Here is a 27695-nt window from a genome sequence, read left to right on the forward strand (position 1 = left end):
TTCAGAGCTTCTCATTTACACTGGAGTGTCATAAAACAGCCTCACGACAGCTTCTTCTTCATGTCACTGTGCACTTTCTAATAGTTTTGGGTGTAGTAACCACAGAAATAATGTGGCATTTCAAAGCCAATTATCTCATGTTTGGACCAACTCTACTACGTAACTGTATACGGCGTGAGTGTTCTGTGACAAGGAGGAAAGGCTACTGGAGACAAGAAGGTCAAGAGTGTCGACTGGCTGTGAGGATTAAAACAAAAGAAGTTCTGAGAATAAAAGTTACTGCCCACTACCAGACGGCGCCTATCTTTCCTACCAGTGATCCTTCAAAACCCCACAAAGATGTCAGCTCCAGTGCCATCTTCTTGGTGACATTTCCCCTAGATCTCCTGGCCAAGCTGACCCCCCTCGCCCCACACCCCAGGACACCGTACACACGCCTCTCCGGGCTGTATTATGGTGCTTGGTCTGGCTGCCTTCCTACCACTCTGGGAGCTTCTTGAGGGCATGGGGGGCTGCAGCCCTTTCATTTCGGCATCCAGTTTAATTTGCACTCGTTAAATGGCTGAATGAACCTACCTCACTGAAACCTGTCACATTTTTGTAAAGTGCACACGTATGCGGTTGAACAAGATTCTAGACTCAGAACTGAAGAGTCTTGCAAACTCTGGGCGTCTTTTCTTCAGCCTCTCATTATATCAACAGTTACATTCCGCTCATCCACCTCTGACTCAGGAAGACACTGAGGTTGAACTCAATTTCCCATTTTTTGTTTGTTTTTGTTTTTAGAGGTGGTGACAAAAGCAACTGGTACAAGACCAGTTTTTCTGCTGCTGAAAGTGGCAGAAGAGCTTTCCATCCTCCCCACCGGGGGGGCTGCTTACAAAGGTTCTACATGTCTTCTTTCCCTCCTTTTTCTCTTTTGCTCCAGAGTAGGGAACCAGGACCCGAACCCCATCATGGTGCCTGCCACTTCCTGAGAGGCCCTCATGTGCCACTGAGGCACCTTCTCTGTAAGCCTTAAAACGTCCCTTTAAGACAGTTCTGATCTCAGTTGACAGACGCATAAACCGAGGCTCAGTGAGCTCAGAGCCATGTGTCGAGCATTATAAGGCTGCTACATGGTGAGCTGCCCAGGAGCCCTCAGCTCTGACTAGTCCGTGCGTTTACTGTTTGTTCCCCCCTGACCCAGACTATGAGCCCCTCCAGAGCAGAGATGGTGTGTCCTCTGTTCACCCTGCAGCCCCAGGCCCAGAAGAGCGTGGGCCTCATGGGAGGAGCTCAGCAAGATCTGTGGAATGAACGCGTGAAGAATGAGTAACTCCAAAGCTCGCGTCCTTTCGTGGTCCACCGCAGCCTCGACACACATGCGTGTGAGCCCACGCGCACACACACGCACACGAGTGGCAGCTGAGTTACTGTGCGTGCTGCTAGTTTGGTTCACTGTTAAAAATAAAGAACCCTTCCACCTAACCCTACAGGAGAGAACAGAGTGTGTGTCAGGATGCTACAGGCAAATGTTTGATAAAATACGTGGATAAAAGTCTCAGCATCCAAACACTGCAGGGTGGTACTTTCTTTGCTGCCCTGAATAAGTCTTCAAGGCTAGGACACCTTTATGATTCTTTCTGTTGACTCACGACCCCTCCCTCTGGGGGTCTGAAAGGCTCCCAGGAAGAGCATGATGGATTTTTCCAGCTCGAGGAAGCGACAGGGGTTCTGTCAATGCTGCCCCTCTGATCCCCTCTTCTGTTTGCTTCTCTCCAGCGCAATGACATCCTGAAAATTGGTTTCCCGCTGGATGTGCCTTTCGGATAACTGCAGGGTTGGTGTCCACCCTCTAAAAGCTCTCCGTCTGCTATTCCGGCTGAGGAAGCCTAAGGCTCAAGTCACGGAAGTGAACTCTGACGTTTCCCCTGTGGTCCTGGCCTGCTCAGAGGTTCCCTAGAAAGAGGCGGAGGCAGAGACTGCGGACCTCCACTGAGCCTGGGCCGTGGCCAGGGGAGGGCGTGGGGGAAATTCTGGTTTAGCTCCTCATAATCAAATGCTGGGAAAATGAAGGGCTGACTTTGTTTCCTTTCTCTGGCCTTCTACCTGATTCTGGCTCTTTGCAAGATGTACAGAATGGCCAGAGTCTACTTTATAATTGTCATGTGCAAGGAAAACACTGCATAATTTATTCTGTACATATTTGGGACAAAACAGAGAATGAAAGAATACAGAAAGTAAGAGAAGGCCTTTCTGAGGACCCAGTCCCACAGCTGCATTTTAACGAAGAGGAGCCTGAGGGTCAGAGAAGGAGAGGATTGCCCAGGACTGCCCGAGGTCACAGGCAGCCAGAACCGCTCCACCCCACACACCAAGCCGCCTGCCTCAGGGGCACCAAGGCCAGCCTGAGTCCTCCTCCTCAGCACAGCAGGGTTCCTGGCATCATCCCGACAGCGTGGAGCTGCTACGTTAATTTGTCAAGCCTCAGCTTGTCTTCGTTTTTCTTGTTTTTGACTAAAATCCTAACTTAAGCCACTAATCATCTGGTACTACCTACCACAGAAGCCTACAACTGTCTTACCAGTTAGAATTAGTCATTCTAACCTACTTGATTTTTCTTTTTGAAATAAAAAGAAAAACATGGAAATAGTTTTAAAAAAGAAGGAAGTCTTCTGTGTCAGGATCACCACAAGGGAATTATCTTATCCTCCTTTTCTGTCTAGTAATTATCCACATGCAAATGTATTTTCACAATCAATCCTGTGACATTTGTACCTACTTTTCTCATATGTTGAGAATTTTTAAAAACTATTTTCACAGTTTTCATTCCTAAAAAGTTTAATGGCTGCGAAGTAGTCTATTGAACAAGTTATTTAACTTCCCCTGCTGTAAATAGCTGTTTATAATCATTTGATATTACTGAAACACTACAAGTGAATGGTTTTTACACACATCCTTTCTTTATTTGAATTATCTCCTTAAAATAAATTATTAGGAGAGGTATAACTGGGGTCTTATGGGATGACATGTATCCCCCCAAGTTCATATGTTGAAGTCTTACCCCCCAATACACAAGAAAGTGACTGTATTTGGAGACAGGGCCTTTAAAGAGGTAAAAGTAAGGCTTGATGAGTCATTTGGGTGAATCCTAATCCAGTTTCATTGGTATTTTTTTGTTTGTTTGTTTGTTTTGCGGTACGCGGGCCTCTCACTGTTGTGGTCTCTCCTGTTGCAGAGCACAGGCTCCGGACGTGCAGGCTCAGCGGCCATGGCTCACGGGCCCAGCCGCTCCGCGGCATGTGGGATCTTCCCGGACCAGGGCACGAACCCACGTCCCCTGCATCGGCAGGCGGACTCTCAACCACTGCGCCACCAGGGAAGCCCTCATTGGTGTCTTTATAAGAAGAGAAGATGACACACACATAAACCCAGAGGCAACCACATGCGGACACAGGGGGAAAGCAACCATCTACAAGTCAAGGAGAGAGGCCTCAGAAGGAATCAATCCCGCTGACACCTTGATCTTGGACTCTGGGCCTCCGGGATTGCAAGGAAACAAATTTCTAGTGTGTACGTTGCCCAGTCTGTGGTACTTCGTTATGGCAGCCTGAGCAGACTAATACATGGGGCAAAGCATCTGAAACAATTTTGGGCTGAGGATGTGAGAGCAGTGCAGTCACACAGCGACGTGGACCGTCCAGCTCACGGCAGTGCTATCAGGGGAGCAGAGGGTCAGTTCCACTGCAAACTTCTCAGCTTTGGATGTTACTGTTTTGAAAAGAAACTCATTGTGCTAATTTAGGAGATATGCATAGGCACCTCAAAGATGATTTTATTTCAGTTTGTTTATTTGCAAGAATGAATTTTTTCCATACATTTCCTGTCATTTTTATCTTTTCTTATGGGAAGGATCAAATCCTTTGCTCATTAACTGGAGTTTCAACATCATTTTCCACATGTGAAGGAGTTCTTTGTATAACCTAAACATTAAATTTGATTTTAGTTATTGATATAATGGACATTCTAATCTGTTGTTTGCAATTCTGTTTTGGTTATTTGTTGTCTTGTAGAAGTCTTACATTTTTATATCATCAGGAAAGGATCTGTTCCTTTATGATCCTTTTCCTATTGCTTTAAAGCTTGGAAACTATACTTGCTTGAAGGATCTGATATGTATGCGTGTATGTGTATGTTTGTGTGTGTGTGTATGTGTGTATATATATATATATATATATACATATACATATATATAATTTTCTGATTTTAAAAATATCTTAACTTTTTAATTGGTTGGGAATCACTTTGGTGTATGGTCTGGGGAAAATCACGCATCCCTGACATTGGCTGGATTGGTGCTTTAAGGGCTTGAGGAAGAAAATATATTCGGTCATTTTTGGAGTCAGTTGGATGTTTGAAATAAATATGTGAGAAGTCCAGGAGGATTAGTTGATTTAATTCCTCTGATCAAATAACTCTGAATTAGTCGTCTTGTGAAGAGAAAGCAGACAGGCTTTGGGGTGAGAGACCAATTTCCAATCCTGGCTTTTTAGCTACATAGATGTATGACCTTGTTAAGGATAATCTCTCCAGGCCCCAGTTTCCATATGTGAAATACAGACAACAGACAGGGGTTGAGATAATCTATGTTTTTAACTGCCTAGCACAATGCCTGTAGAGTTCAAGTTCAGTAAATGGCTGGAGTTATTAGAGTCAAACAAATCAGGAATAAAGCATAGAAGAAGAAGGCGGCCTTACATATATCATACAATGAGTAAAAGGCTTGCCTTCTCTGTCAGTGATTTTTTTTTTTTTTTTTTGGGTCGGTGATTAATTTTTGAGAATAAATGAAACTTTGCAGATCTTGGGGAAAAAAACTTATTAAAGCACAAAGCACTACTGTCTTCCAAGCCATTAAAATGTTAACTGCTTAATTCCTGTTTCAACAATAGGTAATGAACCTTCTCTGAATTAAATCTTTGATTTTATGGATCTGTATGAAGCTAAGAGTAATTACAGTAAGGAGAGAAGCTGAAACCCCAGTAGCCTAGTGCATGCACGACCTCATTTCAATTACTTTAAAGAAGATTATTTAATATTATTTCACTGTTTCCTTTAGGGGAGGATATTTGTCTCACTGCTACATATACTATTACTATTAAAAGTTATTAAATATATCAACTACAAGTGCAGAAAAATAAAAGGGCAACAGAATTGTATACTTGGAATAAGAAAAATGCCTGCAGGTAACTTTTTGTTTTCTCTATTTATTTGCATGACATTCAGGCTCCATTTCTCGGCACAGCATCAGCTCCGCTCCTGGCATGGGATTAGTAGTACACACACCTCTTCTAAATCCAAAATTAGGACAGTCCTCTGACTGAGGATCTAACAATGGGAGAGAATCTTTGACGATTCAAGCGTGGTCACCTCTGTGACCCATTCTGGGGCCCTGAGTTTGGCTAGTTCCAAACTTTGTACTTGCCCCCTTTCTACTTTGCTTAATTCCTTGTGTTATTATTTCATACATCAATCTCCTGATGAGATAATTCCTCTACACTGATGGATGTGTATTTTATTTCATCTTTACAAATGTCTTACCCATTCCTCACTCCAGCACACAGTACCAGCCTATGCACAGTGGTGCTTTATACGTCTGTTCACACTAAGTAAGGCAGCCACCCATCAGAGCTGTCTGGAAATCTAATAGGTTAGCCCATAGGGAGTGAGCTGCCTGTCGCTAGAGGCAACCAGCTGAGACGACTGGGAGATATTCTGTTGCAGAGCTTCCTTCACTGAGAAGACCAACTACCAGCTGAGGATGAAGGAAGATGGGTGAAAGCAACATGTCTAGGTATGTACAAGTTAAAATGCTATTTAGAAATAAGTAGATATGCCCAAAATTCTGAGAAAAAGAGCCTGGTACTAAAAGAGACAAAAGAACAGTGATTGTAAAAATAGGTCTGTTTCGTAGAGAATGGACTTGAGGACGTGGGGAGGGGGAAGGGTAAGCTGGGAGGAAGTGGCATGGACATATATACACTACCAAATGTAAAACAGATAGCTAGTGGGAAGCAGCCGCATAGCACAGGGAGATCAGCTCGGTGCTTTGTGACCACCTAGAGGGGTTGGGTAGGGAGGGTGGGAGGGAGACGCAAGAGGGAGGGGATATGGGGATGTATGTATATGTATGGCTGATTCACTTTGTGATACAGCAGAAACTAACACACCACTGTAAAGCAGTTATACTCCAATAAAGATGTTAAAAAAAATAGATCAGTTTAATGTCAATTGGTATCTGTAAAAGATACAGGAAAACACTCACTTGATCCTTCTTTGCATGACTGGATCACTTCAGCCTAACCTGGTTTGGATACGCTTAGAAGAAAACCAGCTGACATAAGGACCAAAACAAAAGAAGGGCTTTGCAGACACCAAACAGGGTTGTTGGGAGCCCAGCCCAAGGTCCCTGTTATCACAGCACGCCGAGGCCGGGGGGGACATGTGTGAGCCTGACTTCAACACGAGAAGGCAATACCACGGGAGCGCTACAGCGGGGACAGATGCTCACCAGGGAGGTCCTTGTTGGAAATCTGGATTGAGTTAAAGGGGGAACAAAGAAAGGAAGGTTTCCCGGTTTTATATACATGTTGGCCCTTGAACAACGTGGGTCTGAACTGTGCCGGGCCACTTACACGTGGATTTTTTTTCAGTGGGAGATACTACAGCACAGCACAGTCCCTCGTTGGTTGAATCCACGGATGTGGAGGAACCTCAGCTGTGGATTCAGAGGAGCCTCGGATACAGAGGGCCGAGCCTAACTTACACGTGGCTTAACCCCTGTGCTGTTCAAGGGTCGACTGTAAACATGTTAATCCAAGCATGCTTTTCTGAGAATCTTTAAGGCTCTCCCTCCAACCTAGACACTGGTCACTGTGAGTAATGTTGGTAGGTTCCAGTACCTTCATGGCAAAGTTAAAGGAGATAAGAATCACATTTATTAAAACCATGAAGGACTGTGTTGTGGAAGCAATTGCACCGGGCAGAAGTGAGATCCACATGTTCAAGATGAAGGCTGCAGGCTTCATTCTAGAGGTGCCCTCTTCCGAGGGCTTTCAAAGCACAGCACAGAGCACCCAGGGAGTGGTCGGCTCCCCAGCCCTAGCCAGGCTGGACCAGGGCCCAGTGACTTAGCGGATTTGAAAAAGGAAGCCCTATACCGGGCAAGCTGTCAAACTAGCTCTGCGCTACTCTTTTCAGTGCTGATATTATATGGTTCAAGATGCTTTCAGCAAGTTCACTACCCTGTGGAGATAACCCTTTTCCAATATCAGAGGGCCCACTAAGTTAGGTCAAAAGAAGCGGCGTGGTCAAGTACAGGCTCTGAACGCTGGATCCAGGGTTTCAATTTCAGGTCAGGCTACTTACTAGCCGTGTGACCTCTGAGTCTCAGTGTTTTCATCTGCGAAACCAGAATGGTACCTTTCCAGAGGATTATTAAAAAGGGAAGGTCAGGACGTTCCTATCATAACACCTGGCACAGTTGGTACTGGAAGATAGGTATTTACTAGCATCAGGGAGAAACACTTAATTAGGTGCCAAAGGTCGTAAACCCTTCCATGAATGATTCTTTTAATAGGCACGTGGTCCAGGACAGTCCCTGCGATGTGGCGTCGGGGCAGAGGCACTGAGCAGTACTAAAAAGGACGAAGCAGTGAAGAGCTGAAGCCACCACACGTCTGGAATTATGAATCGGGAAATGTTTCAGTCTATGAAGCTATTGTAAATACACACCTGCTTACTTTGATGGGATGAGTCAAGAGACTTCCACCTGGTAGAAAGTATCCCAGAGGTGAGATTCAAACCCACCAGCAACGAATATACTTCTTGGAGAGAAGAAGGTTTTGAAGGTGAGCTCTAAATCTCACCAAGGCTGATGGAGAGGGTGATCCGGCAGTCAGGACCACACCAGGGTTTTAATTATTCATCAGCGACATAATCTCTAAGAAGGCCTTTCTATTTCTGGCCTAGGAAGAGGCTGTTGGCCATTTGTAAGGACATGCCAAACACCAGAGGCTTGCAATTTCAGAAAAGCTTAGAGAAAGAAGTGAGCGCCGCTATTGGAGGAGAAGCTGGTGTAATCTCTGGCATCAGCATTAAGTACCATCCTTTTAAATGTAAACACCTATAAAACTGTCAGTATCTTATAACAAATAGCAGAATAATACAAGCTATCAGCAAGCAAGTGGAGGCATTTTTTCTGCCTGGATCCACTCACTGTGCAGGAACAATTACCCATCAGAGGAGTTCCTTTGACAGATTTTTTTTTTTTTTTAATGTCAACAAGAATTACTGTCAACAACCAAAAGGGCAGAAACAAGTTACCAATGAACTCAGGGCCCCCCAGTAGTGGACAGAGTGAATAGCAAAATAAACACAAAAAAAGAAAGCCAACGTTTTATATTTTTCACTGTAATACCAAGTATGATTTAAAATAGCTTGACAGGAGCCCTGCAAAAAGGCCCAGTGAAACTCTTCCCTTAGAAAAGTATAACATGACTTTTTAATGGTGCTGGGAGAGCAATGATAAATTATAGTCATTTCTTTTCATTTATATCGCACTCTTGAAACGACAAAATTACAGAGATGGAGAACAGATTAGCAGCTGCCACTGGCTGCTGGGTGGGTGGGGGAGGGAGAGGCTGGCTGTGGCTATAGGGGGTGGCCTGGGGGATCCTTGTGATGGAGCTGCTCTGGATCCTCACTGTAGTCACATGAATCCCCAGGGGACAATACTGCATAGAACTTTATGCACAGACACACAGACAGACAGACAGACACACACACACACACACACACACACACACACACGAGGGCACGTAAAACTGTGAAATCCAAATCAGGTCCAGAGATTGTATCACTGTCAACGTCTTGGTGATAATTATACTATAGTCATGCAAGATGTTACCACTTGGGGAAACTGGGTGAAGGGTACAAAAAATCTTGCTGTTATTTTCTACAACCGAATGTGAACTTAAAACTATCTCAAAATAAAAAGTTAAAAAATGTTTAAAAACTGGAAAAATCTGCAACACTTTATTTCTCTGGAGGATGCAAAAGCTTCCATGAACACACTTGAAGGTCACAGATGGGCCAGCCTAATGTGAGTACTCAACTTAGTGCAGAGAAGTTACAAGTCAGTGTCATTACTGAATTCCTAAAAGTAAGGGTCTCAGTGGTAGGTAAGTGACTCACCTCAGCAATTTACACCTCTGGCTTTGATTTTCGCACCTGAAGGCCACAGAGGTTTTGGGTGTTCTCATCACAACCCTAGGCGAACCACCCACAGACTTTTAGCACAGTGCTGCACGTCAAACGTGCAGATCAAAGCGTTATGGAGGGAAACTAGCGCCATTTAAAAGTGACTTGGGTGATGCAACATTCCCATTTGATTTCTTATTTTGATGGTGTGTGCACATGTGCGTGTGCACATGCATGTAGGCAGGGGTGTGTGGCAGGCAGCAGGGCTGGTTCACAGTTAGGGAGCCCCCCTTCTAGTTGCAGTTCTGATGCATTTGAGATAAAGAATCTTTAAAATGAAAACGGACACGCTCACCTATGGGATTCAGGAGTGTGTCAGGAATGCCCTACACAGGATGAATGGGGAACGGCAATGTTTAATACATCACTGTTTTATGCTCAAAGAGGCCCATGGCAAGTTTTAGTGGGAAGACCTGAGCAGAGATATGAATATGTTAAAGGGTGGTGAGGGAAAAAACATACTGAAAATGTGCAGCCTGATTTTCTCCAGTTTTCCCTTCTTCCTGATGTCTTGGATTTGCAATTAAAAATCAGCTAAGAAAAAAAACCTCACTGCAGTTCTTAGTTTCTTGTAAATTCCCAACATTATGCAACTTTTATTTCAGCACAGAGAGACAGGGAGGTTACCGCTGGACAAGTCCCCTCAATTCCCTACTTCAGTCTAGTTTCTAGAAAGGCCCTTGTTATGCTCAACTATCAGTGATAAGGAAGGGCATTTTTAACACAAAATCTTTAGAGAAACTTTACATTATTTTGAAAATACATCTAAATGAAAAAAGGCACTAGGTTTTTCTCATTTTGTTCATTATTACTGTTTCCAAATGCAATTACGTTCTGCTTTCTGCATCCTTTGTCATTAACAAAATTGTACATCCATGACATCTTTTCATCAATCTCTTCACTGCACCACTGCTCTAGGATTCTTCTGCCCTGTCTGGTCCCTAAAAGACATCCTTTTACATTTTTGTTAAAGCACACACATACACGCTTCAAATGAAAGAATGATCGCCCTGCAGAAGGGTTTCAGTAAGGATAATACAATGCAAATTCATTAAACACAACCCTGAGCTATCTAATCCTAAAGTGTAAAATTTAAAAAGGGAAGTGAAAGTTTCTTCCTTAATCATGATAACAAGGCAACAGCCTTGAGGGAGGACTCTCCAGCCTTGACACTAGCCCCCCACTCCTCAAACTAGGAGGGGCTTCAGTGGTGGTGTCGGCCGCCAGAGGAAACACGAGCTTGAGATTTCCGATGGTGTCAGGAAACATGACTCTTTCCCACCTTTAATTAGTAGATAACCAAACACGTGCAGGCACAGAAAACCTGCTGGATGCTAGGAGCTCCTCGACCAAGATCTCAAGTGGCAAGGACTAGTCCACTAGTCCCAGGCTGCTTTGACATTTTCTTAAAGAGACTAATATACTGCTTCTCTAGAGAAAATGCTTCATGATCTGGATTTGTATTCTTGGCACCTAAACCCAGAGTGTGGTTCATGGGAGGAGTTTAGTGAATGTTTGTAAAATAGACAAATATCTACTGCTTAGACAAACAGAAACAGCTAATGTGGTCAGAGTGGAGATAAAATAGTCCTGAGTAAATCACGGTTGTTCCTGATGAGAACGGCAATACTAATTCACTTCTCTGAAATGTAAGAAAGAAATTCCGCACCTTAGCGATGGCGGTGATGTGGTCCAGGGCCATGGCGTGCAGATGCTCGTCTCGGCTCTCAAGGAGAAGCTTCAGAGACGGGAGCAGCAGGGCCTGGTGGAACAGCAGCGAGCACAGCTCCTTCACACCCTGGAAGCACAAGGGCAACTTTGTGAGTGAGAAGGAAAGGAAGCGCATCGAAGCGCTGGCACGATTCTGCTTGTGTCTTTCCACACCTTCTCCTATGAGTGTGTGTGTCTGTCTGTGTCTGTACAAAATGCACACATGGGACCACCCTGATTTAGTGTTTGGTACCTGTTTCACTCACTTCACCATCTATTCCTAAAATCTTTCCAAGTATCAGCTATTCATCTACAACGTTGCTATTTTAATGGATGCATAGGATCCCGATGGATGGATATAGGACTGGAATTTATTTTCCTAAACTCTCAGAGCCCTAGTTTCCTCCCAAGTAAAATAGAGGTAAACTGTATCTACTCTGCAGTGTGGGGGGTGTGTGTGTGTGTGTGTGTGTGTGTGTGTGTGTGTGAATAGGTATTAGTGAATAATAATGTACAATGCTCAGCACTAGACGCTTAACAATAAAAACTATTGTCAATTGTTAATATTATCAAAAATATCTAGTTATCACCCACTGTAACAAAGGAAATCAGCAATTCACATATTTTAAAACCTGTTTATAGTTAATGTCAATGTAAACTGGATGCTTGATATACTTAAGATGCTCCATCTTCATAAAAACTATCTGTGGTCCAGAAAAATGAAAATGGATTTAGATCGTCACAGACATATTTGCATTTTATTCGCAGCCCTTTTTCTATGCTGGCTGAACCTGCCATCAGGGAGCAGGCTTTTCTATAAGATAACAAACGATAATCTTTCACAACAAAAGTATAAAAGCATAGACAATAAATTTTCAAGCTATTATTCTTCCCTGCTGAGTTACATGTTCCCTCAGTGTCCTGACTTTAGCTGTAACGTGAAGAACAGAACACTTGGACCGAAGACTGGACAATGAGCACAAACAACCTCATTATATAAAGCGAGGGCTGTTTTTGAAAGAACTGGGGATCACCGCCCTGTGTGGGACGACCTTCCTCTTGCACTGCTCCAACAGGAGCACATCGGAGAAGAAAAACTGAAATGCATGACATTTTCATAATTCCTTTACGTTATTATCAAGAGTAGATAAAAGAAGGCTGACATAAAGAAGCCCTACTTAAAGCTTGGGATAAAGGTCTCTTTGGAATTCCACTCACTGTCTTTTATTAGCTTGCACCCAGCAGGCCACTGCTGGAAATCAGACTGGAAGGCTGGGCCCCCCAAACCCGTGTGAAAGTGATCAATATCAGCTGTAAAATGTGTACTTCAAACACGGATTCTCATTCAGGAAAGCGCTCTGCATGCCTTAGGGCACATACCGCATACACAGGCCCCTCACCCAGCATCCGGGCCAAAGAGAAATGAGGATTTTTAATCTGGGATGCCAAAACCTGCAGAAAACATTTGGGAAGACGAAATATAAACTCCCATGCGTGACAGTCTAGCCCAGCTGCCACGCACCAACCTGCTTCCTCTGCCTTCCTCCCTGTAGTCTTACGGCCTTGCCGTCCCACCCTGCACAGTCCTCTGAGAGCAGCGCCTGCCCGGGAGACCTTCCTCTCACCACGGGATGCTCTGAGCTGCGCTGCCCAGCAGGGCAGCCGTGGGCCACGTGGGGCTTGTGAGCATTTGAGATGTGGCTAGTGCAACTGAGAAACTGCATTTTAAATTTTATTCAATTTCACTTAAGCTTGATTTTCATACCCATGTGTGGCCCATGGCTACCACAGTGGAGGGTGCAGCGGAGAGTGTGAGGCTCTCCTGGACCTCTGGGTCTTCGCACACAATGTAACCTCTGCTGTCTCTCTCTCTCTTTGATTAACCCCTACTCATGGTTAGGTCTCAGCTTACAAGGGCACAAGAAAATTCCATTCCCTGCGATGGTACCTCTGATGTCCCAGGTTTGGCGCTCCTATATTCTGGCTCTACCTCGTTGAATATTTCCTACGTTATCTGTCATCTTGTCTTATTGTAATCATTCATTTGTCTATCTGCCTCACCTGAGGGCAAGAAGGTTTTTCCTTCTCTGTATTCCAAACTTGCTTAGTACATACTGTACCCCAAATTATTTGTATTCTCTCTCTTCACTCTCATATACGCTTATTCAATAAGTTATCAGTAATTGGTAAATAGGTACTTCTCAGTAACTTATGATATTTGGAAGAAGCATGTCACTTGGCTGATCTTAGCTTTGATGAAAAATTTATGGAAATAACCTATACACCCCTTTGAGCAGGCATAATGGCTAGATATCCCACAGCCAGACAAGGTCACCCAGGAATGGAAGAATTCACTTTATGAGAGCCACTGAGTGCTTTTTATCTCTTAGCTAACAGTTACTGGCTAAATGCTTACTTGTAATTAGGGACTATACTACATTCACCAGGTATTTCCCCTCTGTTACAAGAGGACAGTTTATTAGGATGTTTATAAAGGGATTTGGGAGCTGCAGGAAAGGTCAAAGCAGCAAAGGGAACCACAAAACCCCTTATATGGTACGTTCGCAGCTCAAACCTGTCTGGCCATCAGGACACAGAACAACCACGAGAGGCCTTGAATACAGAGGAGCAGGTGGGCTGGGGCCCAGAGCCAGGCCAGAACCCTGGGCGCTGCTCCCCCCTGTGGACTGGGGTTTACGGTGATGCCCTGGGCCCCGTGGCTGATGGCTGTCAGAGCAGCGGGACCGGTCCACCAGCGGTCCTTCTGTTCTCACGCCACCCTCCCACTGGTCCTGGGGTATCCAGCACCTAAAGGTGTGGCAGGGCCCATAGCAAGAGGGTGGAGTACAAGGTGTGCAGGGGTGGGTGTCGTCGATTCGAAAAATCAAGCCCTTGACATCCTCAGGAGTGCCTCAGCCACGAGAGAGGACAGTCACGCTAAGACTGAGAAGCCGGGGTCAGCTGGGCTCGCTCGGGAGCTGGGGGGCGGGCTCCCACACACCCGCCGCAGCGTCTGCCACGCTAGTTCCTGCTGTGCCTCTGCAGGGACCCTCGGGGGCAGCCACAGGCAGATGGAACTTGGGATTTTACATCTAAATGCCAGGAACTTGTTTTATGCCAAGTTGCCAATTTCTGGTTCTACAGATACCCCACTCCTGAGGACGCTGCACGCATTGCCATGGACAGAAGCTGAGGAGGAGGATGTGTTAACTTTCAAGATTGGGGGACACAGGACCTGTGAGAAACAGTGATTTTATCTTTCTCTAATATTTTCCATCAGCAAAACCATCACGGCCACAAGTAAACAAGTACCGTGAGCAACAGCAGGCGATCGTGAAAAGAGCCACGAAGAAAAAACATCTCTACATGTGGGAACTTGGTAGGAGGATGGGAAATGGGGATGAAGGAGAAAGTAAGCCCCTTTCAGTCCCGTCAGAGATGATCAGGCAAATGCACTTCACACACCAGGCAGTAGGGCAACCGAAGGTACTGGAGTAAAAAGGAGTGGGGCTTCCCTGGTGGCGCAGTGGTTGAGAGCCCGCCTGCCGATGCAGGGGACACGGGTTCGTGCCCCGGTTTGGGAAGATCCCACATGCCACGGAGTGGCTGGGCCCGTGAGCCATGGCCGCTGAGCCTGAGCGTCCGAAGCCTGTGCTCCGCAACGGGAGAGGCCGCAACAGTGAGAGGCCCACGTACCGCAAAAAAAAAAAAAAAAAAGAAGTGAGTCATGGATAAGTTTACTGCCACAGTGATATTAAATCTCATGGAAGTCTGAAATGAGACTATGTAGATTCCAAATGTGGTAAAATAAACTTAACAAGACATTTCCATTTTATGATAATACTGTTCCTTCCTTTGTAACAATTCTAATTCACATTTGAGCAAATTTAGTGATTAATAAAAATAGTACACGACATTTGCAAAGTTCCTTCAATCATGGCATCCTAAGAAAAAAAATCTACATATGTACCCAATTAAAATACAGGAGGTAGCAAAACAAAAATGAGGAAAAGTCACTGTGGCAACAGAACTCTTGAGGATGATCTTTCAAATCATCAAATTGGAACAGAGAAGCGATAATGACCTACTTCAAAATGGGGCTCGATCCAGTACCTTACTCCTCACCCCAAGAGAATGATGGACTCACGAGAGGCAAGGAACTAAGCGCTACGGATGAAGAAGTGAAGAGACAGCCTCAGTTCACGCTCCCCCCAGGACTGGAGACCTCACAGAACAGTCGAAACAAGAGTCCCCGCTGAGGTCGGGTGGTCTAACCCCTTGTTTCAGAGATAAGAAAGTGGAGGTCCAGAGGTCCTAACTAATGTTTTCCTAACCTAGATTCAATAGAGCTGACAGGAGGACACTTCTGGTGTTTGGTCCTAATCTAACAATGCTCGATCTTAGCTTATGTTAAGGCAGAGATGAAACCCATGTTATTTACTTATCCTGGTGGGGGTAATACAGTGTGCTGAGTCCCCACTCCCTACAGTATGCTGAATCCTGCCTTGCGTGAAATAGAGATGCTACAGCCATGGTTCCTACCCTCCAGGTGCTCACAATATAGCAGAGCCGATCACAGGTAGATAAGTGTCTGATACAAGCAAATCACAGGCTACCGGAGTAAGGGGAAGTTATCTTTGGTGCTGGTACTTTAAATATTTTATAGAATAATTTTGTCATTCTGGTGGTTGAAGACGTCTTTAAATGGACACAGTATTTTAAATTCAATCAAAAAACACTTAGACAATCCTTCATTCAGAAAACAATTCATTAAATTGCATTCATAAAGAGAATATTTTCCTTGAGTGATGACAATGAAGATTCAAAGAATCATATTTACAATTTTATTTTCAAGTTTATCTGCTATGTGGTAGAAACTCAAAAACCAATTAATCAGTTTAGTGCCATTATACAAATGCTTAAATTTAAGACATGTAAATTGCTCAAACAATACATTGCTGAGGTCAGATCCACAGCAGGGGGCTGTAGTTAATATGTGCTTATTTTAGAATATATGTATTACACAAATATCTCTGGGACAGTCATATTATGGGATCAAATAGAGAACAAGGTCAACATGGAGGTGGCTGAGTTTTTACCACGTTTACAGAGAATAAATATTGTGGTTATGCAATCTTATTACAATGATGTCAAAAAAAGTATGTGAAAATCAGAGTGGCTGGTTACCTGCCGAGGAGTGCTAAGGTAGCCGCTATGTTACCAACTGGCCTGGGTCAGCCAGACAGGACACTTGAGCTACCGTGACCTCTTAGAACAGAAACTTGAGTTATACATAAAAGGGCACCCAAAAAACCCAGAAAACTGGGTTCTACTCAGGGACTTGTAAAAGGAAAAATGCTTCAGAGCTCCAACAAAGAGAAAATGACCTCAAAGAATCCTTTTAGCCCTGCTTTTCTTCATTTGATCGGTCACAAGTTACAGGCTTTACTTTACCTACCGATAACTTAAGCTAAATGTTCCCCAAGTACAGTCACTGGTATCGTTTATACCAAAGAGCTGGGAAAAGGAAAGGGATATCCCCCAGGAAAGGCACTTGAAATACCCACTCACCTCTGCAGGGAGCACCTGTTCGGTGTTATATAAAGAGCGGCAGATTTTCAAAACTTCATTCCCCAGCACTTCCTTGTTCTCCACTGTACATCTGGTTAGCATCACTGTAGACAGTCTCACCCACGGATTATTGGTTATGCTGGTTCGAAGGGAGAAAAATGCAAGGCATGGGAAACGACGAAACTTATAACAATTGTGATAAGAAATTTTAAAATAGAAAAGAAATCCCACTTTTTCAAGTAAAATGCTTTTGGTAAATTGCAATCATAATCTACATGATGTGTTCCTTCACGTCTATCTTGGAGTAAAGATACCAGCCCACAAGGGGAAAGAGCTTGCTGTGGTATGGACAAGTGCCCCAGCAGCATGGAGCCAGTGGGTGGACGCCGACCAGCACAGACTGCTTTGAAGCCCAGCATTTCAGGCTGACATTCTGGCTCCCTGACTGCTTGCGCGAGTCACAGAAGTGACTTATACACTCTCAGCCTAGTTGTATGGTTCTGGGGAGGCCACCCAACCTTTCTGGGCCTTGGTTCTTCTCACTGTGAAAAGGCAATTTAATGTTTTCCTTGCAGGCTTGCATGGCTTAATGAATGACGTTTGTCATTGTGAACTATCACTCTCAATAGCAGGCACATCTTACTATTTACTTCTCTTATTTCTGAGACACAAAAGCACAAAAGTTTGCCTTTTGTTTCCCTTCTCTGGCAGCTGCTACCCTGACTTCATAAAAACATCACGATTTATATTTCAAGAGACAAGTGAAAGGTACATTCATTCTGGGGTACTGATTTTACTTACAACATTTTACAATAATTTTACTCTTTATTAAGAGTCTGTTGTCTCATTAGCACAGCTCTAGCTTCTAGCCACCGAAAACCAAAGGATGCTCCCTCCCTTGAAGGAATTTCATTCCTTGTGCCTGAGAAAAACATCAAGTGCAACAACAAGGGGACTCAGAATACTAGCCTTTGGCAAAGCCTTTGTGTCTCAGCTCAAACTAACAACTTGTGAGGACAACGAATGCTGCTTATTTCAAGGTACAAACAAAGCTCAGAGAGCATCGGGTTGATGGATGAGTCTTCGTACACTAGAGAACTCACCCTCTGCTTTCCTCTTTAAAGTCTGGATTCAGTTCTCCTGGGGTTTTCCCTAACAGGCCACCTCCCTGAAGTAGAATTGCACAATGCATCCCAGTGGCTTTTATAACAACTATCATTTTCCAATGTGTTTTTCCAGTGTGTACAGGTCAATCCCAAACTCCCTAAACTATCCCTTCCCCCCACCCTTCCCCCCTGGTAACCATAAGTTTGTCCTCTAAGTCTGTGAGTCTGTTTCTGTTTTGTAAATAAGTTCATCTGTACCATTTCTTTTTAGATTTACACTGCTGTATTTAAAATGGATAACCAACAAGGACCTACTGTATCACACAGGGAACTCTGCTCAGTATTATGTAACAACCTAAATGGGAAAAGAATTTGAAAAAGGATACATGTATATGTATAACTGGATCATTTTGCTGTATGCCTAAAACTATCACAACATTGTTAATCAACTATACTCCAATATAAAATAAAAAGTTAAAAAAATGTATTTTACACCAGCCAGCTGTGATACACTGGAGGAAAACTACGGATCTTCCCTAATGCAAATCTATTATGTTTTCCATACATGTTCTTACAAAGGACTAAAACCAAAAATCCAAAGTTGGTACCAGGAAATTAGCAGTCATGTGGATCAAACAAACTTCTTGAAAGTCAAATTTTTGACTTTACCATGTTGACTGGCAACATTCAGTCATTGCCACACTATCCTTCCCTCCCCACTCCCCTCCCCTTTTCTGGTTGTTTTGGAAGTGCTAGAGTCATACGTTGGATTGTCTGGGGGAAAAAAGTATCCACAAGTACTTTTAAGGACCTGTTTTAAGTGTTCCCTCATACGTTCTCCTGAGCTAAAACACCAATTTGAGCCAGGAAAGCAGCAGAAATGGACTTTATTTGACTTATTATTAAGTCAAATATGTATGTATAACTGGTTATCTCTTAGGTAGAGGAGACATAGCTGGTAAGAGGGTTAAGTGGACTGGTAATGCTTGGTTCTGATGCTAATGATTTCATAAAGGAAGTCTGTAAAACACAGGTTATTAGCAACTTACAAATTTCATACAGGACTACAAAAGCAAGAATATATGTTTGAAAATGAGTATCTTTTTGTCTACAAATGCATTAAATGTTTTAAATGCAGTAAGTGTTTTAAGTAAGCTGAGTTTGCTTCTTGAGGGTAAGTGAGTGATTTGCAATGGTCAGTGTTCCAAAAGTAAAAGAAACTGTAGAACCACAGTTAACTAATCCACCAGAAGTATCATACTTTCAATTTAAAAAATTCTCTTTAGACTCAGAGATCCATTTTGAGTATATGAAGAAATCTGTAATTCAACTCTCATTATCTTCTACACAAGGGAAGCATTACTGAAAATGCAATTAGTGGGTCCCAGATCTATTTCCCGTTATCATCTCCTAGGAGCCGTTTAGAAACTGAGGCCCAGGCCCCGGTACCGAGAGTCGGACTCGGCAAGCCAAGCATGGGACTCTGTTTTTAACAAGCACCCTCGGGTCCTGAGGCAGCTCTGCCAAGATAATTGGGAACCAAATGGAAATGCTGTTTCAAGGTACTGTCACAAGTGAAACTAAGGCTTTTATGATGTGGGAACTTGCACTGCACGGTTTCAGAGTGAGGGTAAGGACCTATGCTCAGGCACAGACGTCAGCACGCCGTCGCTGCCACAGGTGCTTGAGATCTAAGAGATGCTTCTTGCCTTTCCGAAAACACTTGGTTAAAAAACCAAACCAAACCAAAAGGCCCCTCTCCTTGGTTCGCGTCAGGAATTCCTAACGGTCTCGTCTGAGGGTAAAGGTAAAGAGGCTTGCCCAGAGGTTCCCTAGCGCTCCTAAACTGCTCACGGAATCATTTTATTTTCGAGAAAACATCCTTCTTTTAACATCTGAGGTGTGGAGACATGTACTGGTCTGGGTGCACAAAGTGCTGGCTGACACAGGAAGAGCAAGATGAGTCCTGGCCTCCAAGACGTTCGCCACAGAAGCGCGGATGCTCTTGCTTTTTGCCCAAGAGGAGCAGCAGTTCTTGACAGACATCATATGTGCTCAGAGGAAATCTGGCCACTTCTTCCAAAGGACTCCTTGGCTGACAAAACGGGGACTGTGTGACTATCGGGGCAGCCCTAGTGGCGGCTGCAACCTCAGCCTGACACGGAGGCTCAGCACGGGCTGTGGAGGTTCCAGCAGCTGTTGGAACTCCGTCTCCTCCGCCTCAGGGCCAGGTGCTGCCTGAAGCAGTTTAACTTCTGAGCTTCCGTGTTCTCATCTGTAAAATTAGATAACATCACCTCCCCGTGCAGCTTTGCTGTGTGACTTGACGGTGTATGTCAACTGCACATAACACTGTGTGTTCTCAATAAACGGAAATTATCCATTAATTCCCCATGGATTCTCAAGTTAGCATTGTAAGCCGTGTTAAAAGAGCATCAGAACATTTCCTGGTGAAAATACTGGCTCACAATTATTTTGCTGACATCCTAAATCAGATGTTATTATCAAGAATTGTCTCTATTTCTGAATAAAATATTTGGCTTTAGGGGTAAGGAGAAATGGGAAGAAACTGTGATATTTCAAGAAAAACAATTCTAATATCATCTAAAGGTTTATACTGATTTTATATATTTCTTTCATTGGCTCTTCTGAAGGTAGTGATTTTTTTTTTTTTTTTTTTTGCGGTACGCGGGCCTCTCACTGCTGTGGCCTCTCCCTTTGCGGAGCACAGGCTCCGGACGTGCAGGCTCAGCGGCCATGGCTCGCAGGCCCAGCCACTCCATGGCATAGTGGGATCTTCCCGGACCGGGGCATGAACCCGTGTCCCCTGCATCGGCAGGCGGACTCTCAACCACTGCGCCACCAGGGAAGCCCTGAAGGTAGTGATTTTTTAAACCTACAGTCTAGACAAATAGAAGTCTACTTTTACGTTAATACTCACGTATATTCCCGTTTCACAGGTGGCCAAGCCTGCAGGAGCAAAACCAGATGCTGGAACTCGACCTCGCGGTGACTGGCCTCCAGGAGCTCCACAAAGAGGGAATAGCGCTTCTCTTCATCCTCCGTGTCAGTTATGTCCACCTAGAAGGCAGAACACACCCTTGAAACCCACAGCAAAGGCCACGGAATTGCTTTCTGGAAAAATTCAAATTTGATTATTTTGATGAAATGCTCTTTGGGAAACTTTTACAGTGTGTCAGGGGGAAATTCAACAACATCTCCCCCACCCCTACTCCCCAAAAAACCTTCAAAAGCTCTACGTTTTACCCAACTTCAAACATCTATGTTAAAACTTGTTTAGAACGAAGCCACAGGAAGGTTCTTAACATTCTTTAGCAAAATAAATTCAAACAAGTAGACTTCCATAGAACTGGCTTATTGGCATTCAATATATGTTATGTTAAAATACTGAACTGTTGCATGTGAAATTATAATAGTTCACCATACTCAACGTTAGCCAATGTTTTTAGTTTAAATTATCCTGCATTTCTAATTTTCATTTTAGAATGACTATTGCCAAATCTTCAGGTTGTCTAGAAAATTTCTCTAATTTGAAAGTAAAGATTTTACTAAAGTACATTTGACATGGAATTTTTTTTGCTATAAATCAAAATAAAGTAAAATAACTTTTATTCACATCTCCATTTCTAATGCAAAAGAAGTCTATCAACTAAAAATACTAATTTTTCCTCTCATTGAATAACCAAATGATACTTCTTTTACATTGAGGCAGTCCTCAAGCAAGTCATATCTCCAACACCTCTGTGAATAAAATGTTTGCTATTTTTAAGTTAGAAAGCAGTTTTAAATACAAAAGTAAGCCAAAAGCTGGTTCTCTTGTGTAGCCTTTCTCAACATAGATTCTCTATATTTGGACTCAGATGATGATACTCTGAAAGAATAATGAGAATAGATGGTTACCTATATAGTTGCTAAATTGTCTATACTAATGCATGTTTCCAAAACATTTGATTTAATGGTCACCCTGGCTCTGACCCCAGCAGTCACCTGAAAAAGTTATACCATGAATTCTGCATTTTCACAAAAGTTGATATGTACAATGAAATTATTAGTAATTACCATGTGGAGTCTTGCTCACACAGTGACCATTCAGATCCTTCAAAACCTGACTTAAAGCCCCATGTCATTCCTCCACGGAATAATAACCCAAAAGCTTTTTCCTGTTTTTAAAATAATTTTATAATACAGTAAGTTAGCTGATCCTTACAAGAGTTTCGTATGGAGAACTGCACAGGTATTATTAACCTCAATTTACAGATGAAGAAACAGGCTTATCTGTCCTGGTAACACGGCTAGCAAGCAGCAGAGCTGATATATAATTATACTCAGATCAGGATGCTCTGAAGCTAGAGGACTCACTAAGCTAGAGAAGTTTGAATTATTTAAATTAGTGGTCTAATTGGGAGTTTGGCAATATTTTCTTGCCTATTTATAAAGAAAGGTTTAAAAAAAACCCAAACCCCTCTCAAACGCAAGACATCCATCTGTCATTATCTGACCTCACCACCTTCAACTCCTCTCCAGCCTCGGGGCCTCCCAGGCGCTCTGTGCAGTCATCACTCCCGGGGAACTTTGATCTGCTTCCTCTGCCTGGCACATTCTTTCTTCAGATACCTGCATGGCTCATTCTCTCATTTCTTTCAAATCTCTCAAATGTCACTTTTTGAGGGAACACACTGCGTAACTACCCGCCCTCCCAAAGTAGCATTCCCCCACCCCTATCTACCTCCCTCGCCTTGCTTTATTTTCCTTCTTAGCACTTACAAGTATGTGACATATTGCATATTTGTTTGAGAAAATAGAAACTTATTTGTTTACTGGTTTATCCCCACTACGTAAAATAATGCCTGATATAGAGTAAATGCACCGTACTTATTTAGTGAACGAATGAAATAATGAGTGGATATACAAATGAATGAATGAAGATAATTTATCTATAAAGTCTTGTAACACAGAATTATATTAAATATTCATGGAGTTACCATAAATTTTTGGCTGTTCTTTTTTATTGGAGATAGATGTAAGGTTTAAAAAAAAGATCCCACCAAAAGGAAATCACTAAAAAAGACCCAGAGGTAGCATGTGTATTGACATTATGTTTCAACCGATGATGCCTTGTGGTTAGCTATGTAATTTCAATAAAGTCTTTTGCTTTGAGTCTCATTTTTCCTCGTCTGAAAAATGGGCTCCAAAAATCCCTGATGTCCCAGAAGTTCTAAGGAGGTGTCTGGAGGTCCGCAGCAGGGTAAATGGCTGCTTTCTTCTTTCTGAGTTATAATCTGAGTTTATTTGTAGAGAAGGTTTTGTGCTTAAAAAAATATTTTTTAAACAATTGAATGCTATGTCTCCCAGCAGTGCCAATATTCCAGTTTCTTTAATTAACTGCAGTATAATTAATAACAAGATGATTCTCCTTTACATGAAATGCAGCCATATCATGAAAATGAAGAGATTAGGAAAAAGTGATTCATGTTTTCAATATCATTTAGATTTCTTTCTTTTCAGAAACTATAATAGCTTGGAAATTTTTAGGGCATGAACTGTATCATAAGGGAAGGAAAGAGAAACTAGAAACTATAAATTAGATCTCTCTCTGTTTGTTTTTATATTAGTGTACAAATATTAGTTTCCATTTTAAAAAATGTGTTTGCTAATAAGTTTTTTGTACAATGCCTTTCTCACACAGAATTGTAAGAGTATGGCTTTGTCAGGAAACATTTTCTCCTGAATCCTCACTAATCATTTCAATTATTAGTAACTTATTTTTCAGAGCATTGACACCCATGTTTAAAATACAAATGTGAAAAATGTAGTAACTTAACACAATTATCTATTTTGTGTATGGACACTTGCATACTCCCCTGTTATCAAAAAGGATGTCAAGTTGTTATTACTCAGCTCTTAATAAAGCAGTTTTAAATTCTATCGCTGTAGCTACGAAAGCTTTACCTTATATGAGAAGAAAATGGGTCTAAAAATGAACTTGAGCACATGCTTTTTTTTAACACATGATAAAGAATATACTTTGTTGGATAGTCATTATATACTCTGATATACAAGTGTTCATCTAGGACTTGTGTCCACATATTAAAATAACTAAATTTATCAAAACTTACCAAAATAACATAAGCTTATCTTGTTCATCATGTCTATAAGGCTTTAAAAATAAATTCTGGTTACTAAAACTCAAAATGAATTTTTATATAAAGAAATATAAAAGATAAACATATACAAGGAACTTCCAGCTTGGACAAAATGGCTTTGACCCATTTTTCCCTACTCCTCTCTGCTAAGCACAACTACAAACTATGAAAATAATGAGACACCAAAGGAGAACTCTTAAAGGTGGTAAAAAAGAAAGCAAACTAGTTTGGGACCCTAGGACTTGAGGAACAATGCAACAGGAGGGTATCTTGTGTTCCTTCACCAAAAGAAGGAAGACACTCAGACCCAGTGTTTCCTGACTCCTCACCTAGAAACAGAAGACATCCCAGGTAAGGTCATTTCTCAGAATTCCAGAAGAAAGGGAGAAAGAAAGTGGAGCTGAAAGAGTAAGAAATAATATCTAACAACTTCTCAAATTTGGTGGAAGATATGAATCTACAGGTTCAAGAAGCTGAGCTAACCCCAGAAAGGGTAAGCCCAAAGAAATCCATTCCAAGACACAACCCAATTAAACTCTTGAAAACAAAAGACAAGGGAAAATATCTTGAAAACAGCCAGAATAACACATTACCTAGGAAAGAACAACAATTTGAATAACTGGATTAATCATCTGAAACCATGGAGGCCAGAAAGAAGTGGCACAATATTCTTCAAGTGTTAAAAGAACTGTCAATTGAAAATTCTATATACAGAAAAACTACCCTTTAGGAAAAAAAGGAAAATAAAAACATTTTCAGATAAGGAAAACTAAAAGAATCTGTCACCAACAGCCCTCATCTTAATGACTAGCTAAAGGAAGCTCTTCAAACGGAAAGGAAATGATAGAAGAAGGAACTTTGGAACATCAGAAGGAAGAATGTAGAATACAAAAAGCAGAAATGTGGGTAAATATAATAGACTATCCTTTTTTATATAAATTTTCTAAATTATATTTGATGATTAAAGCAAAGATTATAACACCAACTGATAATCAAGGCAATGATATTTAAAAGCAGAAAGGTAAAGTGGCCCAAACAGAAGTGATAGTTCCACATTATACTCCAAGACAAGGAAGTCCACTCCTACCACTCTTATTTAGCATCATACTAGGAGCTCTAGCCACTGCAACAAGGCAAGAAAAATAAATAAAAGGCATACATATTAGAAAGAAAAAAATAAAATTCTATTTGCAGATAACATGGTTGTCTACATAGAAAATTCAAGAGATCTACTAAAAAAAAAAAAAACAAAAAAACAAAAAAAAACCCCTAGTACTAATGAATGAGTCAGCAAAGGCACAGGACAAAATCAACACAGAAAAATCAACCTCATTTCTATATACTAACAATGAACAAGTGAAAACTGACAATAAAAACATAATACCATTTATAATTGCTTCAAAGAAAATTTTAGAATTTACATGTTCAGGATCTATATCCTAAAAAAATATAAAATGCTGATGAAAGAAATCAATAAATGAAGAGATACACTGTGTTCATGGATGGAAAGACTCAGCTTAGTAAAGATGTCAATTCTCTCTAAACTGATCTACAGGTTTAATACAATGTCTATCAAAATCCCAGAATGGTTTTTTGTAGATTTAGACAAGCTTTTATAAAATGTAAATGGAAAGACATTCCCTAGAATAGCTAAAACTATCTTGACAAAGAAGAATAAAGTGGGAGGAATACCTCTACTTGATATTGAGATTTACTATTTAGCTACTGTAAGAAAGATAAGTGGTATTGGTAGAAAGATAGAGACAAAGATCAAAAGAACAGAACAGAGAACCCAACAGCGAATATGCCCAACTTATTTTTGACCAAGGGCATAAGCACTTCAATGGAGGCCAGATAGTGTTTTCAACAAATGGTGCTGGAGGAAATGGATATCCCTAGGCAAAAAAGGGAAATAAACCTCAACCCAAACCTTACACTTAATGCAAAAATTACTCAAAGTTGATAAGAGATTTAAATGTATTAAATGTTAAATGTAAAACTATAAAGCTTTAGGAAAAAAAAAACATAAGAGAAAACCGTGAAGATCCAGGGATAAGCAAAGTGCCTCTGCTCATAAGACTTGGAGAAACGTGAGAAATCCATGGAGAATTGTCTCTCAGCAGTTTTTTGAGATGTTTACAACCCATCCTGCTGGGAAAGAGTCCAAGACTAGTCTATCTTAATGCCAAACTCTGTTCTTTAGAAAAGAGTATTAAGTGAAGGTTCCTAAACATGGTTTTCTAGATGATCAGAGTTAATACTTCTTCTTTTGAAGAGTAATATTTACTGTAAAATTTATTTAAGAAAATGATGACACACTAAGTTTAAAAAGGTATGTCTTTATAATTAGACCCATATATACTAAGCCCCTACACCAGTGACTTGAGTTATTTTCACATATACTATGTATTCTTCTATCATTGATTTTAGCCCTTATAATAAGTTCCACTTATTACTTCTAGTCATTTTCAGTATTTTTCTTGGGTTTTCCAGAAATTAGGATGATACAATCTACAATAATGGTAATTTTGACTTTTAAAAAAGTTACAGCTCCTACTTCTGTTTCTTGTCTTACTACATTGACTAAGATGCTGAAAAATAATAATGATATTGGGCATTCTTGTTTTGGTTTTAATTTTAATGAAAATGCCTTCAAATTTTCAGTGTTAAAAAAGTCAGCTATAATTAAAATCCTAGTGATCAGCAGGGAACATGAAGCACAGCAAATGATCAATACACATTTTTTGGTAAAAAATATAATTAAAATATTGATGTTATCTACTTACTTTCTCTAAGATGGTTTTGTCCCAATATATTTTCATATCACAACTAGTAATAGTGCTCATTAATGGTAAAAAATTTTAAACAACTTTCAGTTGAAGAAAATCACTATGTCATAAATCTGACAACTTATCTAAAAAAAAATTTAGGAAGAGCAGTACTGCTCTGAGACAATAAAAGTTAAAGCAAACACATCTCAGAGGCTTACAGAGGTTGTGAGAGCATGTGATTTATATTAATATCATGGGAACTAAAATTCCCTAAAATACCCCAAAACAAGGCACCTGGCTGAGCATGAATGTGGACCTATGAAAGAATCAGATTCTCTCTTTTCTGAGAAGTACTGCAGTCCGTATTGAAATATATATTCCCAGCATCTAAATATGTTTCATAAAAGTATAAGAGGTACAGAGAAATGACTTCGGTGTCCAAACAGAATATGAAATGACTATAGAATGTATTTCAAAAGAGAGGAAAAACTAACTGTAGGTGGCTATCAAATGCTCCAACATACTTCATAAGGACTTCATAACGTACTTCATAACATACTACCATAAGGAGACTCTAAAATAAATAATAAAGGGAAATTCCATTAAATGTGCAGCTTTTAAAATAGTGTTGGTGAAGTCAAAGTAATACAGAAAAATGTTTATTTTGGAGACATCACTGGACCCTCCTGAGGCTTAATTTCCTCTTTTGTAAGATGAAGATTCTTCATATTTATATCATGGTTGTGAACATTAAATAAGAGGGTATGAATAAGATAGCTAGCAAGAGGCTGGCACATGGTAGGCACACAATAAATGATGGGTATTATTTATATTATCATCTATATAATACGCTAGATATAAAAAAGCAGAAAGCTGGATGTGTGCTATGATTTCTTCTAACAAGAATTATGCCTATAGATTAGGCAGGACAGAAAAAGAATACAAAGAAACATGGCTATTTTAGGATAATGGAGTCATGGGGTAACTTTTATCTCTTTTTAAAATCTCATTTATTTGTGCAACAATTAAAGTATTTGAAATGGCTCTTAAGCATGCCTTCCAAAGATCAG

General features: G+C 41.4%; 1 protein-coding gene across 2 annotated transcripts in view; it reads right to left on the bottom strand.

The window, feature by feature from the left end:
• The window catches only part of NBAS (NBAS subunit of NRZ tethering complex), a 340305-nt gene that overhangs the window by 1329 nt on the left and 311281 nt on the right, over window positions 1–27695 (bottom strand). For both annotated transcript variants that reach the window (XM_082642209.1, XM_082642208.1), the window contains 3 exons: window positions 20632–20771; window positions 16585–16723; window positions 10973–11101 (listed from right to left, as the gene is read on the bottom strand). In XM_082642209.1, coding sequence (XP_082498335.1) covers window positions 10973–11101; window positions 16585–16723; window positions 20632–20771 — 408 coding nt within the window. The remainder of the gene's footprint in view (window positions 1–10972; window positions 11102–16584; window positions 16724–20631; window positions 20772–27695) is intronic.

Source organism: Mesoplodon mirus, assembly GCF_964341445.2.
Source record: "Mesoplodon mirus genome assembly, chromosome: 14".
NCBI classification, from domain to species: domain Eukaryota; kingdom Metazoa; phylum Chordata; class Mammalia; order Artiodactyla; family Ziphiidae; genus Mesoplodon; species Mesoplodon mirus.